Source organism: Aethalodelphis obliquidens, unplaced genomic scaffold, assembly GCF_003676395.1.
Source record: "Aethalodelphis obliquidens isolate GAN/ISIS:26980383/991018 unplaced genomic scaffold, ASM367639v1 scaffold35, whole genome shotgun sequence".
NCBI classification, from domain to species: Eukaryota; Metazoa; Chordata; class Mammalia; order Artiodactyla; family Delphinidae; genus Aethalodelphis; species Aethalodelphis obliquidens.
This window is the reverse complement of record NW_020837979.1, coordinates 12,145,206-12,158,649: the sequence shown is the minus strand read 5'-3', so window position 1 is coordinate 12,158,649 and position 13,444 is coordinate 12,145,206. Positions and strand designations below refer to the sequence as shown.

The window sequence follows — 13,444 nt, the reverse complement described above, 5'->3', positions numbered from 1 at the left end:
GGCAGGCAGACTCTCAACCACTGCCCCACCAGGGAAGCCCTCACATTTATTAATATTATTTATCTTCTTTATACCACTGAGCTATGGGGACATATCTGAATTTGTACTTAAGATTTGTACTAATATGAGTTGTATCATTTAAGAGTAAAATTTTTTCTGTATTGTGGGGAGGAGGTTCTTAATCACTGATCACAGTTTTGTTAAGGAGAAGCTCATGTCACACACTTTTCACAGAATTATATACGTATAGGGTGAATAGTTTCATACCCAGACAAACCAACAGGTCACATAGACCAGACTACTAGTAAGACAGATTAGAAGCCTAGTATGGTCACTTTTAATTCGTTTGTCAAATGATTGCTATATAGTTAATGCAATTTGCTCATTTTTCTGTTTAATCTGTGACTTGATGAAGTTTTCTTGCTACGAATCCAAACTTGCTGATGATTCTTGGAAGCACATTCAAGTAGAGTTTGGTCCGTCCCCTGTCTTAAAATTCTGAGAGCTGGGGAACTAGTGATGATGCTGGGTTGTCTGCGGTCCTATGATTAGAGTGGTATTTTGCTCTCTTCAGAGTTCAGAACATGCTTTTCTTGCTGTCTCTCCAACTAAGGCAGGGTTTTTCAGGTATGACACAACACCAGAAACTGCAAGGAATTCTATAACCTCCTTCAACTTAGAACCTACGGATACTGAGGCCAGAGAGGCTTTCTCTTTGACTCTCTGATGCTCTTACTAAGATAAATTATTAGCAGTACCAATGAGAGATGCTATGAAGTAGAAGAGCAATAAAAATATGCAAGGCCATGATTTGTAAAGAAAGGACCAGGCACTGGTTATCTGTCATCACCAACTGCTCACCTCCAGCTAAGCACTTATGAATGTTCTGTCCCACAATTTCCATCAAGGCCAGCCAAGGTCAGAAATTTTCTCTCTCTACATCTGAGAAGTGTCAGCCACCTTCCTAACTCTATTTGCTATTACATGCTAGATGCTCTCTGCATGGCACACATCACTGCTCTCTATTCCCTCTCAACCCAAGCTATTCTTCTCTAGAAGTTAAGGTCTTCCTTAGACCAAATGTTCATGTATACCCTTGCATCTACTATGTTCCCTAAACCTGCATATTCTACCATACTATCACCAAATCTTTTCCAGATCTTAAGAGAACATAGTTTTCAATGTTTGCATTTAGGACATTAGAGCCCAAGCATGATGAGGAAGCAACCACATAGGAAAATGAAGGGGGAGACCCTTGTGGGGTTTGGAGCCCATAATATGGAAAGGGCATCTGTGTGGGGTGGAGCTGGAAGTGCAACATGGGTTGCTGGGGCTAGAGCAGGGAATGATGGCACTATTTTCCCAGTTCGGGTGTGCCAGCTGGTGGGTGGTTGGAAGGATGTTCACGTGGGCGGGGGCCCACAGTGCAGGAGTCAGAGCCCAGACTGGGTGAGGAGCCCACCCATGCAGGAGGCACAAAATGGTGGTGGCTGTGCAAGGGCTATCAGAGCTGGAGCAAGGTATATGTGTGTGTGGGGAGGGAGGTGGAGTTGTCTGCACAGGAGGTGGAAGGGACGGCCGCGACCGAGATTGATTTCAAATCAATTTGATCAAGTAGTTTGATCAAGTAATTAAACGCAATAATGATACTTAGAGTCAAATTATCAGCGTTAGAGAAAGAGTCATGAATAATCGAAGGAGAGTATTAGAATAAACTCTATGGTGTAGATTGGAATTGGAGATAGTGTAAACCCCTGGGCTTTTGTAGATACAGATATGAATGTGCACGTGTATATACGTGTGTGTGTGTAGATAGATAGATGATAGATAGATAGATAGATAGATAGATAGATAGATAGATAGATAAATTTTCCCTAGCCTGGAAGCAATGACACCCCGGTCCCCAATAGCATCCATAGTGCTCAAATCTTGGTGTCTAAATACCATTCTCCACTAAAAGGAACCAATAATTCTTGGAGAAATGTCTGACTCTGGATCTGGGACAGGAAAAAAGCCAGATGAGCCTGGACCATCTAGTTCCAGAAACTAAAGAAATGCTCAAAGAATGATGGGGTTGTGGCAGAAGGAAATAGAAGCCAACTTCAATGGTTCACCAACTGGCCAAATCTGGGAAACTTTGAGTACCAAAATAATTAATGATGGTAACATATTATAGCCCATTGATGAAAATAGGAATCCATGAGTTCATATTGATGTTTTGATGAGGAATAGGGATTCATATAGTATCAAAGAACTTATTCATACGTTCTTATTAAGTACAAAGGGGCAAAAGTAACTATGCAGCAGAGGTCTGGGAGACACTACCTTCATTCAAGATTCTAAGGAAACATCATCAGTAATGGGACAGATTGAAATCATGCACCACCTGATAGAATGCAGTGAGTAGAGCAGAACATTGCTTCTGGATATTACTGTACGTTATGGGCTGAATCATAACCCCCAAATTCATATGTTGTAATAGCCAGTGGTAATTACCTCAGAATGTAACTGTATTTGAAAATAGGATCATTAAAGAGGTAATTAAGTTAAAATGAGAGGTGACCACTAATCCTGTATGTCTGGTGCCCTTAAAGAAGAAGAAATTGGAACACAGACACACACACATAGGGAAGTGCACGTAAAGACACAGAGGGAAGACGGCAATTTGCAAGCCAAGGAATGAGGCTCTGAATTAAGGATTACAAGAGGAATATGTAAGCGCTTCAAGGAGGAGTCACTATAAATCTAAGGCACAAAAAGAATACGTGGATGTCTCTTTCATCTAGGAAAACTTCATTTTTCAAGAAAAAATGGAGAAGGGTAAAATGGAGGAAGGTTCCCTTTACGAGACATGAATATTAAACATAAAGTGCTCTTCTAAAACTAGACCCAGGTCATTTTTGTATACAGTGTATTGATTTTTGTCACCGACCTGTGTCTTGTGTAGTTTCATGCTGCAGAGACATGATGAACTGAAAGACCGCTGTTTGTAATCAGGAGATGATTTGGATATCTGACAATTAATGAGACTATAATTCACTTTATTTTCCCAGGAAACACAAGTGTTAAACTGTACTGATTTTTTCCGCTTTCCTCTGACTCTTTCTTATGATGCAGGATGAGGATAAAATAAGTGCACCTGCACATTCATTGCCCCATTCACCCTGTGTGATGACATTTCTTCAGGGGAGGAATCGCAGAGGGAGAGGCCAGGAGGAACAGCAGAAAGCTTATTTCTTTATTATCTGTCCCTCCCGTTAGACTGAAAGCTCTCTGAGGTCAAGTGTTCTGATGGAGTTGTTCAAAATGTCCTGTGCCTAGGAGAGTTCATGATACTGTTTGTTATTTGTGTAATTCTCTATATATATTTCATTTGGATGTAGACAGCATACATATGGTCTTGTTCTTGTATCCATTCAGCAAGCCTGTGTCTTTTGGTTGGAGTATTTAATCCATTCACGTTTAAGGTAATTATCGATATGTATGCTCCTATGACCATTTTCTTAATTGTTTTGGGTTTGTTTTTGTAGGTCCTTTTCTTCTCTTGTGTTTCCCACTTAGAGAAGTTCTTTTAGCATTTGTTGTAGACCTGGTTTGGTGGTGCTGAATTCTCTTAGCTTTTGCTTGTCTGTAAAGCTTTTGATTTCTCCATCGGATCTGAATGAGATCCTTGCCAGGTAGAGTAATCTTGGTTGTAGGTTCTTCCCTTTCATCACTTTCAGTATATCATGCCACTCCCTTCTGGCTTGTAGAGTTTGTGCTGAGAAATCAGCTGTTAACCTTATGGGAGTTCCCTTGTGTGTTATTTGTCGTTTTTCCCTTGCTGCTTTCAATAATTTTTCTTTGTCTTTAATTTTTGCCAATTTGATTACTATGTGCCTTGGTGTGTTTCTCCTTGGGTTTATCCTGTATGGGACTCGCTGCACTTCCTGGACTTGGGTGGCTCTTTCCTTTCCATGTTAGGGAAATTTTCGTCTATAATCTCTTCAGATATTTTCTCGGGTCCTCTCTCTCTCTCTCTCTCCTCCTTCTGGGACCCCTATAATGCGAATGTTGTTGTGTTTAATGTTGTCCCAGAGGTCTCTTAGGCTGTCTTCATTTCTTTTCATTCTTTTTTCTTTATTCTGTTCCACAGCAGTGAATTCCACCATTCTGTCTTCTGGGTCACTTATCCGTTCTTCTGCCTCAGTTATTCTGCTATTGATTCCTTCTAGTGTAGTTTTCATTTCAGTTATTTTATTGTTCCTCCCTGTTTGTTTGTTCTTTAATTCTTCTAGGTCTTTGTTAAACATTTCTTGCATCTTCTCGATCTTTGCCTCCATTCTTTTTCTGAGGTCCTGGATCATCTTCACTATCATTATTCTGAATTCTTTTTCTGTAATTGTTTTCTCCACTTCATTTAGTTGTTTTTCTGGGGTTTTATCTTGTTCCTTCATCTGGTATATAGCTCTCTGCCTTTTCATCTTGTCTGTCTTTCTGTGAATGTGGTTTTTGTTCCACAGGCTGCAGGATTGTAGTTCTTCTTGCTTCTGCTGTCTGCCCTCTGGTTGATGAGGCTATCTAAGAGGCTTGATGAGAGGGACTGGCGGTGGGTAGAGCTGACTGTTGCTCTGGTGGGCACAGCTCAGTAAAGCTTTAATCCACTTGACTATTCGGGCTGGGTTCCCTCCCTGTTGGTTGTTTGGCCTGAGGCAGTCCTACACTGGAGCCTACCTGGGCTCTTTGGTGGGGCTAATGACAGACTCTGGGAGGGCTCACGCCAAGGAGTACTTCCCAGAACTTCTGCTGCCAGTGTCCTTGTCCCCACGGTGAAACAGAGCCACCCCCCGCCTCTGCAGGAGACCCTCCAACACTCGCAGGTAGATCTGGTTCAGTCTCCCCCGGGGTCACTGCTCCTTCCTCTGGGTCTCGATGCGCACACTACTTCGTGTGTGCCCTCCAAGAGTGGAGTCTCTGCTTCCCCCAGTCCTGTCGAAGTCCTGCAATCAATTCCCACTAGGCTTCAAAGTCTGATTCTCTAGGAATTCCTCCTCCCATTGCCAGACCCCCCGGTTGGGAAGCCTGACGTGGGGCTCAGGACCTTCACTCCAGTGGGTGGACTTCTATGGTATAAATGTTCTCTAGTTTGTGAGTCACCCACCCAGCAGTTATGGGATTTGATTTTACTGTGATTGTGCCCCTCCTACCGTCTCATCGTGGCTTCTCCTTTGTCTTTGGATGTGGGGTGTCTTTTTTGGTGAGTTCCAGTGTCTTCCTGTCGGTGATTGTCCAGCAGCTAGTTGTGATTCTGGTGTTCTCACAAGAGGGAGTGAGAGCACGTCCTTCTACTCCGCCATCTTGGTTCCTCCTCCTCTGATAACACTCTTATCCATTGTTTGTAGATTTTTTGATGATGGCCATTCTGACCAGTGTGAGGTCATACCTCACTATTGTTTTGATTGGCATTTCTCTAATAATAAGTGATGTTGAGCATCTTTTCATGTGCTTTTTGGCCATCTGTATGTCTTCTTTGGAGAAATGTCTATTTAGATCTTCTGACCATTTTTTGATTGGGTTATTCTTTTTTTTGATATTGAGCTGCTTGTTTGTTTTTTTTTTTTTTTTTTTGCTGTACGCGGGCCTCTCACTGTTGTGGCCTCTCCCGTTGCGGAGCACAGGCTCCAGATGTGCAGGTTCAGCGGCCATGGCTCACGGGCCCAGCCGCTCTGCGACATGTGGGATCTTCCCGGACCGGGGCACGAACCCGTGTCCCCTGCATCGGCAGGTGGACTCTCAACCACTGCGCCACCAGGGAAGCCCTGCTTGTTTGTTTTTTGTTTGTTTGTTTTTGTTTCACAATAAGTGGTGAGGAGCTATTAGATATGGACATGTAAATCCCATGAGAAATTTGAATGAAATTCTGACCCATCTAATACCAGGCAAAAATATGAATTAGAGTATAGTCTTCATGTGAGAGGTAAAATACTGATGCTTCTAGAAGAAAGTATAGGAAGATATCTTTAGGCCCTAAAGGTAGGCAAAAATTTATTGAACACAACACACACATAAACACATGAAGCAAACACAAGAGAACAAAAGAGATAATAGAGTGCTTTATAATTAAGAATTTCAAATGATATATAATTTATATATTATATATGATTCATATTACATAAATATGCATAAACATGTATAGGTAGATGTATAAAGAGTCATTCAACATGATTGGTCATCATGGAAATATAAATTTTAAATACAACATCACTTCAGGTTTACCAATACAGATTTTTAAAAAAAGTTTGACAATACCTCATATTGGAAAAGATTGCAGCAACTGGAACTTTTATACATGGTTGATGGATTTTAATATGTTCACCATTTTGGAAAACTATTTTGCAATTTTACCAAACCCATCCCAATCCTATGACTTGGCACTTCCACTCTTAGGAACGTACCCAAGGGAAATGAGTACATAAGTCCACAAAAGACATTGAAAGAATATTCCAAAAACAACTATATTCATAAAAGCTGAAAACAACTCCTTAATTAAAGAATGAATAAATTAATTTTGATATATTCATATATAAGATATTCTGCAGTGAAAAGGAACAAATTACTGCCACACCACCAACATAAATGACGCTTAAAATATATTGGTCGAATAATTGACAGGAAGGTAAGGAGATTCCGCATATGCCCCCAGCCCAACACATGTACAGCCGCCCCCATTATCAACATCACTCACTAAAGTGGTACATCTTACAATTAATGGACCTACACTGACACATCAAGATCACTGAAAGTCCATAATTTACCTTAGAGTTCACTCTTGGTGTTGTACATTCTGTGTGTTTGGACAAATGTATAATGAAATGTTATACATCATTTTAATATTATACAGAGTATTTTCATAGCCCTGAAAAATCTCTGTGTTCTGCCTATTCATTTGTCCCCCCACTGCACCCAATCTCTGGCAACCACTGACCTTTTTATTATCTCCAGCCTTTCCATTAAGAATGTCATATAGGGCTTCCCTGGTGGCGCAGTGGTTGAGAGTCCGCCTGCCGATGCAGGGGACACGGGTTCATGCCCTGATCCGGGAGGATCCCACATGCCTCGGAGCGGCTGGGCCCGTGGGCCATGGCCGCTGGGCCTGCGCGTCCGGAGCCTGTGCTCCGCAACGGGAGGGGCTGCGGCGGTGAGAGGCCCACGTACCGCAAAAAAAAAAAAAAAAAAAAAGTACATGAAAGGGCTAAATTCACAACCTGTTTTTTTTTTTTTTTGCTCGCGCAAGCTCAGCGGCCACGGCTCCCGGGCCCAGCCGCTCCGCGGCATGTGGGATCTTCATGGACCAGGGCACAAACCCGTGTCCCCTGCATCGGCAGGCAGACTCTCAACCACTGCGCCACCAAGAAAGCCCTTTCGTGTGCTTTTATATCACCTGTGAAATCCTCACTCTAGCTTACTCTGGACTTACCAGGTTGCCTGGTATCAGATGCATGGGCTTTTCCTTAGCTACTCTGTTTCTTGCTTACTGTAGTGCAATAGCACAGCACAAATTTAATACCTTAATGATACACTGTCTCAGAGGGGATGCTTTTACTTTCTTTGTGGTCATTTTTCTTCTTAATGAGAATGTACCACCTTCATGCAACGATGTTTATTGAGCACCTTGAATATGCCAGGTACTCTTGTGTAACGCTGAGATACGTCAATGCTCCCAGGAAACAAATGTCCCTGACCCTGTGGAGCTGAAATTCTACCAGAGAAAATCAGACTCTAAAGGGCAAACATCAAAAAGAGATAAATAAACTTGGGAATTCCCTGGCAGTCCAGTGGTTAGGACTCCAAGTTTTCACTGTCAAGGGCAAGGGTGGAATCCCTGGTTGGAGAACTAAGATCCTGCAAGCCACAGGGTGTGACCAAAAATGTAAAAAAAGAAATAAGTAAAGTTGAGAAGTGCTTTGAACAAAAGTGTGGAGCAGGATGTACTATTCATGCAGGATTGGGGTGATCGCTGAGAAGGGAAGCTTTGGGCTGAACTGACAGATGAGGCGTTAACACAACGCGTGTTTGGAGGAAAAGTTTTGCTGTCAGAGGGACCAGTGAGACCAGAGGTCCAAGGGCAGGACTGTGTGTGGCTTGTTGAAGGCAGAGCCAGGTGGCCAGTGAGGCTGCAGCTTAGTGAGTCAGTGGACAGAGCCATAGGAGACGGGGTCTGAGAAGTAACAGGGAGGGTCCTGGTCAGCGGGAACCTGATAGGCGTTGTAAGGATTTGAGCTTTTCCTCTGTGTGAAGTAGAATCTAGTGCAAGATTTTGAACAGAGGACAAGCTTAACTCACATTTTAAAAGATTGTCCTGGCTGCTGCCTTGAGAATAGACATGTTGATCTTTGGGGAGGCTGTGGCCCTTGTCCAGGTAAAAGATGCTGGAAGCTTGCACCAGGATGGGCAGTGAAGGTGGAGGTGGTCAGGGCTGGTCAGATTTGGGATATATCGGAGATCTGGGATTGTTTGTCCACTTTTCTTTGCTCCAGGATTCCCAGCCTACTGTGTTGAGTATGCTGTAACTATAATCACTCTTAATTATTTATTTTTGAATGAGAATATTCCTTCTGCCTGTTGGCACTCAGGAAAAAGAATCATCATTTCCTCTTAGGTTTCCTTTGAGGAACCAAGATTGTACCTTTGTTTCACATCTCCTTTCCCAGTTTTCTCTGTCTTCTGCAAAGAGAAGGTCAATTTACTCCCTACTAAGAGTCTTAATCTCTGATCAAAAGGCCTCAGTCTAGTGTTTTCTCTATTGCTTGTATGTTATTTTCTTGTTGTTGTTGGGTTTTTTTTTTGTCATCATCTTAATAAAATAAAATATCACATTTTCCCTCTGGTTCTAAGTGATCAAATGTCATCTTAGTCACACTGATTAGTTTCAGAACTGTCAATGAAGGTACAAAAAGGTATTAAGAACCGTATGCTAATGCATATATATGGAATCTAAAGAAAAGAGTACTGATGAACCTGGTGACCAGTGGCAGGGCAGGAATAAAGATGCAGTTGTAGAGAACAGGCTGGAGGACACAGGAGGGGAAGGGGAAGCTGGGACGAAGTGAGAGAGTAGCATTGACATATATACACTACCAAATGTAAAATGGATGGCTAGTGGGAAGCTGCTGCACAGCACAGGGAGATCAGCTCGGGGCTTTGCGACCACCTAGAGGGGTGGGATAGGGAGGGTGGGAGGGAGGGAGACGCAAGAGGGAGGGGATATAGGGATATATGTATACATATAGCTGATTCGCTGTTGCACAGCAGAAACTAACACATCGTTGTAAAGCAATTATACTCCAACAAAGATGTAAAAAAAAAAAAAAAAAAAGGTATTAAGAGATCCCAAACCCTGTCCTCAGCAAGTTACATGTGGAGCCTTGCCTAGTACCAGTGTCCTTGCCTCTCACAGAATCTTTCCAATCAGCTACCTACACAGAATCCTTCTGTGTTCTCATAATACTCACTCCCTTCTGTGAATCAGGTTTTCTGATTAGAATCTGTCCTTACTTTCTGGATGACCTTGAACACATTTTATAACCTCTCTCTGCCACCGTGTTTTCTACTGGACGATGGGAATAAAACGTCCTTCTCATGCCAAGACTTAGCTCAATTCTTGGAACATAATAAGCATTTGATAAATATTGCAGCCATTCTTCTTTGTCGTCCTTAAATGTATAACTCAGACAGTTATGGTAGATCAGAAAAACATTGCTGCATGTTTCTGCAATGAAGACTGCAGTCTGTTTCATCCAGCCTTGAATCAAGTTGGGTTTGGGTCTTACTTTGACAAACAGAATGTGGTTCGAAGAACCCTGTGCCAGTTCTGGGTAGCGGGTCTCAAATAGTGTTGCAGCTTCCATCTCACCTCTTGAATGTAAGAAAGAAGATGTAGCCTATTAGAGGATGAGAGGTCACATGGAGGAAAACTGAGGCTCTGGGCAAACAGCCGGCACTGACCACCAGACATGTGAGAAGGCCATCCAGTGGCATGACAAGGACGGCTAGGGGAGTGGGAGTGGTCCTTCCTGCGGGGAGGAGAATTGTTCAGAATTTTCTGTGCACAGTGATAATAAAAAGTAGCATTATTATTCATTTAAAATTCTCTATAGTCAATTCACTGTTTAGAGCCTGCACCTGAGGTGCAGGTCTCTCACCAACCTCCACTTCCCTTAACATGTGCCTAAGGGAAAAACCAAGACTCCCCACTCGTCAACCAGAACCAATAGGCAGACTTGTGGCTGAGAACAGCGTGGACCTTTCAGCCCGGGTGACCTTCAGCGACTCCCCACTCATCACCCAGAACCAACAGGCAGACTTGTGGCTGAGAACAGCGTGGACCTTTCAGCCCGGGTGACCTTCAGCTGACTGCAGCAGCATGGGTGAACCCCTAGCAAAGCAGCAGAGAAAGCACCCAGCCAGCCCACAGAATCACGAGAAATAATAAACTGTTGCTTTTTGAAGCTGTGATTTGGGGGGTGTTCTTTTATGCTGCAGTTGATAACGGAAATAACAACAAAATCGATTTAAAGCTTCTGTCTGGATCACAGCTTGGCTCCAGTCTCCTCCACCCTTTCCCCTCTGTAGATCCAGTTTAAATGTGAGGTAATGTCTCAGCATGCCCCTGCTTCACCCAGCACAGAAACTTAGACTCTGAGAACATGGGCATTAAAATATGGACATCTTACATCTCACATTGCGGCTTCTTGCAGGAAGCAGGTGTCTTTTCACCAAGTGGGCATCATTAGACCAGAAAGGATATTTTTATTTGAGGGCCTGTCACTGTGAGAGGTGGGCTGATGTGCTGCTGACAGTAATACACCCCAACATCTTCAGCTTCGACTCCATGGATGGCGAGGGAGAAGTCAAAGCCAGAGCCACTTCCTTGGAACCTGGACGGGGTTCCTGAGGCCCGGGCAGAAGCTCCAAAGATGAGCAGCCTGGGAGGCTCCTTGGGTTTCTGTTGGTACCAGGCCATGGAGGTACCTACCTCCACGCTGCTCTTACATGTTATGGAGACAAAGCTTCCTTGAGATGCTGCCAGGGTCTCTGGAGTCTGGGTCAGTGTGATCTGTCCCCAGCAGCCTGTAAGGACACCCCACCAAGGCAACACAAAGTGTTACTTTTCTCAAAGACTCAGAATCCACATCGAAGTGGCTATTGCTATGTTCTCAGGACAAGGGCAAGCTGTGAAAGGTGACAGAACATGGGACAGTCCCATCCTCAGGGGCTGAGGGATGAGTCCATTCACTCTGGTCTAAATGGGTCCCTGGTGCACCTCTAAGGAGAGGGTGGACGTGGGGAGGGGGCATGGACAGAGGGCTCCATCGTCCTCAGGGGAAGAGGACAGGTTCCAGGTTCTTTATGCCTCTGCCTCATTGTCAACCTTGGACTCTGCCTTGGATGCTAATAAGAGTTAAGTCAAAACAACTCTACAGGGAGCTTCCCTGGTGGCGCAGTGGTTGAGAATCTGCCTGCCTAATGCAGGGGACACAGGTTCGAGCCCTGGTCTGGGAAGATCCCACGTGCCGCGGAGCACCTGGGCCCGTGACCCCCAACTACTGAGCCTGAGCATCTGAAGCCTGTGCTCCGCAACAAGAGAGGCCGAGATAGTGAGAGGCCCGCGCACCGCGATGAAGAGTGGTCCCCGCTCGCTGCAACTAGAGAAAGCCCTCGCACAGAAACGAAGACCCAACACAGCCAAAAATAAATAAAAAAAACAAAAAAAAACAACAAAAAAACAATTCTACATATTGCATTGTAATTTCTAAAGCCCTATGAGCACATGATCTCTTTGTCAAGGGCTAAAGTTCTAGCTCAGAATCTGCAGTGGGAAACATGCTTACCCTGAAAACCCATCACCAGGAGACAGAGGAGCTGGGTCTGGGAGCTCATCTTGGAGTGTCCCTGGAATCCGTTGCTTCTGTACCGAAGGGCAGGAGATAGTATTGCTTTGGAATTGAGGCTGAGCCCTGGGACTAAATAAACACAGGCTTCCTTGGAGTTGATTTGCATGTCTGATGGCCTGACCAGAGCTCTTCTCTAGAGCCCTCTGAGGGCAGCAGGCTTACTGCACCTACAGCTGCAGGAGGACTTGGAGGTGAGGGAGGTGCCTCTGGTCCCAAAGACTCTTAGGCTGGACTGGGCGGTACCAGTGAGGCTGCCCCATTCACAGGCTCCTCTCCAGAGGCTGGGACAGAGCTCACTTCAGAGCCTGCCAGATGCCTGCAGAGTGGTCACTCAAGGGTCTATTCTTACAGAAATGGGGGCTTGTTTTACTTTCTGCTCTAACCAGTTTCCAAATTTACCCTTGATTGAAGACCAAACCAGCCAATCAGATATCACAGGAAAGCCAAGTCCTCCAGGCTTCATCACAGAGAATGTATTTCCAAATATACACAACCACTACCGACAAAGACTGGCAATTAAAATTAAGTTGTTGCTGAAGGAAAACGTTAATATGGGAAGCCACATACTGACAGCATATGGGTATATGTTGCTGACCTAACAATGCAGGAGCCTGTCCAGCCCACGTCTCCAGAGGAAGGATGGTGTTCTGCTGCCCTCAGAGACCACAGTGGGGCCCTCGGGTTCTCTCCTGTGTGTTGTAAGCTGGGGAGTCTCAGGGTCTCGGATCAAGTCCTCTGTACTATTTTCAGGTCTTTGGGACAAGTTTGTAGCTCTGGGGTTCTCATGGACAAGACTGAGTGATGATTATGGGAGTGAGGTTTGTGAAGACCTCCTGGGATGTCAGCAATCTCCTTTAGTCTTCTGCACCTTCACGGAGCACGCCTGCCTGTCTGGTTTAGTCTGGGCCCCTTGTTTCTTTCTGTGGGTCTATCTGTCTGTTGGCAACCTTCCTTAGGAGGACCCTGTCAGTTACCATAAGGGGTGAACCGAACACAGCAGGGAAATGAGGTGGTAGGCAGTTCCCCAGGGACAGGACACAGTCCTGTGGTCACTCTGACCGTTTTGACTTTAGAACTACGTGTTCCCAGAGAACATGAGACCTGGGCAAACAAGCAGGCTGAACAATCCCATTACTGCTCATGTAGAATCCTCAGGAATTCAAGGAAGCATCTTTCCTCACTGTAGGTAGGGACTTCTGCTGATTCTACAAAAGCATCTTTAGTGACCAAGGAAAGGAATCAGCAGGTTGAGATCGATTTTAATGGAAAAAATGAGCCTGGGGTCTGAGAGTGGGAGGAGTTCTGCGTGGCCCTGTGTGGTCATGGAGGTGACAGCTCACTGATGTCACCCTGACCTCCACGGAATAGTCCATGCAGGTGCCAGAGCCTTGGAGCAGACAGAGCCAGCATCGAGCTGCAGACAGATCCAGTAGCCTTCTCTGCGGCAGCCCTGCCAGTGGTCAGCAGAGCATCAGCTCCATACCCAGCCCTGTTGATCCTGTTGGGGCAGG

The 13,444-nt window shown here is 44.7% G+C and overlaps 1 protein-coding gene across 1 annotated transcript in view; it reads left to right on the top strand.

Annotated features, from left to right (window-relative positions):
• Positions 1–10,280, top strand: part of RPIA (ribose 5-phosphate isomerase A) — a 95,723-nt gene extending 85,443 nt beyond the window's left edge. The window contains exon 9 of the mRNA XM_027129092.1: positions 10,213–10,280. Coding sequence (XP_026984893.1) covers positions 10,213–10,253 — 41 coding nt within the window. The 3' untranslated portion in view covers positions 10,254–10,280. The remainder of the gene's footprint in view (positions 1–10,212) is intronic.
• The last annotated feature ends 3,164 nt before the right edge of the window (positions 10,281–13,444 follow it).